The 4,387-nt window shown below is 38.3% G+C and overlaps 1 protein-coding gene across 3 annotated transcripts; it reads right to left on the bottom strand.

Moving 5' to 3' along the window:
• Window positions 1-311: 311 nt before the first annotated feature.
• Window positions 312-2,585, bottom strand: LOC108759257 (hexosaminidase D). 3 transcript variants are annotated; one of them, XM_018504602.1, is made up of 2 exons: window positions 1,849-2,585; window positions 312-1,782 (listed from the first exon to the last, which is right to left on the bottom strand). In XM_018504602.1, exons 1-2 carry the CDS (start codon window positions 2,066-2,068, stop codon window positions 314-316), a joined length of 1,689 nt encoding a protein of 562 aa, XP_018360104.1. In that variant the 5' UTR covers window positions 2,069-2,585; the 3' UTR covers window positions 312-313. The 3 variants fall into 3 exon arrangements, with proteins under 3 accessions (XP_018360104.1, XP_018360105.1, XP_018360103.1); XM_018504603.1 differs by having other exon boundaries at window positions 1,912-2,584; XM_018504601.1 differs by having other exon boundaries at window positions 312-2,585.
• Between the last annotated feature and the right edge of the window lie 1,802 nt (window positions 2,586-4,387).

Genomic DNA, 4,387 nt, shown 5'->3' with positions numbered 1-4,387 from the left:
TTGAGAAACGAAATTTACTAATTTATAGGACGGTGCAATTCTGATTTGATTACTTCCTTATCAAATTACATATTATCACATATTCTGTACAGCAATTGCTCAAGATGTAAAATTACGAGTTCAAAATTTTTACATTTCACTGATTATCCACGCCGTTTTTAAAAAATAATTGCTAAAAAATTTTCGCAATTTGCGAAAAAATTCGCGTTCTTTTTCTTGTATTATTTTAATAAAAATTTCAGTCTCTTATATATTATACCACAAAGAACATGAATATTTTCGCTTATTTATTCCAAGAAACTGACGTTTTATACTATAAATCAGATTTTGTGAGAGGTCTCTTTGGCCATGTATTTTTTTCTACAAGTTTCTCCTTAATTTCCCATAACCGATTGAGCTTTTCGTTTACAGGTGTGACATATGTCTCAAGCCACTCTTGTATTGTATAATCGTCATAAATATCTTCCATAGCTGTACGCATCTCTTTTTCGATATATATTATTTCCATTTTATGTCTGTCCAAATCAGTAACCGCACGTTCGACGTAACTAGGACTCGCGAAAGAATATTTAATGTTGTATGATTTTAACCATCCCTTATAGGTATTATCCTGTTCCATCTTCATTATTTCCTGTGTCAGAGAGTAAAGACGTAAAATAACTGCGTATACCGATACTCCGTGGAAACTGCATTTGGTCCAGCCGTACTGTGGTTCTGGTATGCTTAACGAGATGATACCATCGCATTGTAAAGCTTCAGATAAACGATCGGGTAATTCTACAGGAAAGACGTTTACATCTGAGGCTTGTAATATAGCTAAATTAATGGCGAGAGATGGTAATCCCACTGGCAGTAATTCGCAAAGAACACTGAAGTGATCGTATCTCTGCCATCCAGTCAATATGACACCCTTGAAAGTGATTTGATTTGAGTATTTCTGAATGATTTCTAACCAACGTTGATGATTCTCCATGTGATATGAAATGTCTGTATAATATCTATCAGGTGAAGTAGCTCCTTTGAATGCTGATGCAACCCAGACTTCCTTCCACACGGCGGCGTAACTTTCCCACAGCTGATCCGTTAGCGTCATGCCAGGATCGGTGGTGTATTTCCAAATAACTGGTTCTATCATCGAGTGGAGGCCCCTGTCAATGATTTCTTGTGGCGATATATCACGGAATTCATCATCCCACATAAGTACAGTCAGTTCTGGGTATCTCTCTTTGATGTACTTAACTACTGCAGAGACATGGTCCAGGAACAACTGTCGTTTGCTCCATTGCCTTTTGGTTATGACGTTTAAACATCTTGAGCATTCTCCTATCTGATAAACTTCGTCCGCACCTATGTGCAAATATTTTGACGTTGGATGAGCTGATACGACTTGGTTTATCATTTCATAGATCAAGGATAGTGTTTTATTATACGTAGGACATAAGACTTGCGGATAACGTGGAACTTCTCTGAAATCTTTATACTTGTCCAATTTAAGAACAAACTCCATGTGACCGAAAGTCTGTATCAATGGAATGATGATTAACTGATTGTTCCTGGCTATATTTTGAAGCTGCTCAATATCCTTCTTAGAATAAGAGTTGCCAGCATGTATGTCTTCGATGTTGTCAGCAAAGGGAAACATGTCTTCGTACTCCACAAGCACGCCAGTAGCTCCTAGCTTTCGCAGCAGAGGAAATAGGTAGTTATAATAGCTCATCTTAGGCGGAGCACCTTTCAGATCTAGGTGGACGATCTTATGACCCTTGAACAGTGGAGTTCCGTCTGCAAACGATTTATCATAGTGAGTTAATTCGTTAACCAGTCTGTTCCTACCGTTCTTCAAATCACCCGTCGTCTGTCCATCTACTAGCTGCCTTCTGGCAGCGCCCTGAGGGCTGTCCATGAGTTCACCTGGTGGATACACATCCTCGGCTCTCAGACGCGTGCCGATTTTGCCTGATGACATCTCGTCGATCTCGTTACTCAGTATGTGGTATATGACAACCAGCAGGATGAAACTGATCGTCGCGACAACCATTAGCGACGCACGGCCCCGTAGACGCGTCATGATGTCGAGAAGATTCGCACTCCGGGGATCGAATCGCCGTCAAACCTATCGCGTTGTCACGTCCATCGTTCACGAACCGCGCGATCTCCGCAACAGAGAGAGAGAGAGAGAGAGAGAGAGAGAGAGAGAGAGAGAAATTATTATGGAGCAACGCGGGAGACACGTTCGGTGTTGCTCATCGAATCACGAAATTGCGAACCGCATGCGTTCTCAAGAGACGAACGTTCCTCAACGAATAATCTCTCGAGCGTCAGGAAAATCGTGATAAATCGCGGGGCACGCGGTGCTGAACGGACCATTAACGTCCTCGGAGCTCCTTTATGAATAAGAAAAAGAGAGAGAGAAGAGGATAGAGCGTCGGATCCGTCTCGGAATAATCTGACTGGTCGGTGACATTAGTGTGGCCTGGTGTGGCCTGATACGTAGTACGTACAGGCGCGGCGTAAGCCATGCGCGCGGTCTGTCGGCATCTCCGAGAGACACCCCGACCGGAGAGGAGAAGGAGACGCGGCTGCTCCAGTTCTATACATGGCCCACTGCACGCTCCCTGATCCGTAGATACGCGGCACAATATAATTATTGATTCCTGCATCTCACGCTACGCCGAGCGACAATGCAGCCCGTTTTGAATTTTCAGCGAGTAGAGAGAGAGCGAAAGAAACTGTAACAGTTGTTGTCCATAGTGATACAAAGCACTTGATAAATGGACGAAAAATTTTAACTTTAGATTGCAGCTGAAGAGGAGTACTATAGTTATTTACTTTCTAAATTTTTTGGAGGAGAATCTCATTCTAAAGAATAAAAATTGAGCTAGTCCAAAGAATGGCTCAATTTTCAATTTTTAAGAATAAAATTTCATTCTTTGGAGCGAAATTCATTCTAAAAGTTGTATAGAATACATAAGATTTGATCTTTCGTCAGCCAAATTTGCTTAGGCCCAGTTTCACAACTCACGGTTAACTCTTAACCGAGGTTCAATTTATTTCTCATCTTTTTCCAATTTTAGAATTGAAAAGAGATAATGAATAAGTTGAATCTCAGTTAAGAGTTAACCGTCAGTTGTAAAACTGGGCCTTAAACAGATTCATTTTGCAAAGCGTTTACTAACAAACTTTGTCAGACGAAAGATCACAAATTTGATGCAGAATATATATGTTATATTAGATGCTGAAGACAGAATGCGACAAAAAATATGACAGATTCGAATTTGTTTACATAATTTGACAGCAGATTAATTGCAGAAACTCTCAGGTTTGCACATAGTTTGACGCAGATTGGCAGCAGAAATCGTGGGCAAATCTACGTTCAATAGATTTTATTCAATTTCTGTCATCTAATTAATATTAGGCTCTGTCGGTTGAATATAAGCTTAATGCGAATGGTACTAAATCTATTGCATTTTTCTGATCGAATTTGTTGTCAATGTGCTGGTATTCTACAGTTTGCTTATTCGAGATTGGTAAATTCTAAGTAGGTAATCTGCAACGCTTTAGATATATTTCTTTTTATTATTTCATGTTTGCCGCTTTTTTCAATCAATTTTTTTCGATTTTTTTAATAGCCGATAAGTTATCATTGATAAACCATTTGGATGAGTAACCTAGTATTATGTTACTATTTAGATAAGATATCTCGAGATATCTACAAAATACAGCATGTATAACATTTTTTGTCACGTGTATAGAAAAAAAATTTTTCAAATGACTAATTGGATATAAATTTGTTTAACCGTTTATTAATTCCTTTATATTTTCAAAAATAAACAATAATATATATATTAAAAAGAAAAAAAAAAGAGAAAGAAAATGAGACAAAGGATGAGATTGATTAAAGAGAAAATTAATTTACTCAATCCTGTCGCGCATTTAATTTAATTAGCTTTAAGACGATTTATTTATTCGGCAGAATTGTCGGTGATCGATTCAATCGACCGGAAGCCATCGCTTGCGTTCATAAGCGGGAAGTCGAGCGAATGTCGTCACGCCCGCACGGTACATCGCGTTGTATTTCCGTCGCATGGATATCAATTAAATATTAATTTACCGGATGCGCGCAAGTATTCCCGGCATAGCGTGGCTGTCTATTATTTTTAATGATAAATTACAAATTAATATAAAAATAATAAGTTTTTACAAACTCCTTTAATATATTAAAATAATTAATAAAACCATAAAATATGTATTACAGGCAATAGAAGTCGACGCTGGTTATCAGTTAGCGCAATTTTTCTTAATACTAAATATATAAACCTTAACTTTGAACGTTTCTACTCATGGTTTGAGTCTTCATCAGCAATCTTTCATCTTAGCATAATGATTG

Source organism: Trachymyrmex cornetzi, unplaced genomic scaffold (assembly GCF_001594075.2).
Source record: "Trachymyrmex cornetzi isolate Tcor2-1 unplaced genomic scaffold, Tcor1.1 scaffold176, whole genome shotgun sequence".
Classification (NCBI taxonomy): Eukaryota; Metazoa; Arthropoda; class Insecta; order Hymenoptera; family Formicidae; genus Trachymyrmex; species Trachymyrmex cornetzi.
Note: the sequence above shows the minus strand (reverse complement) of the source record. Positions and strands in the feature narration are given on the sequence as shown.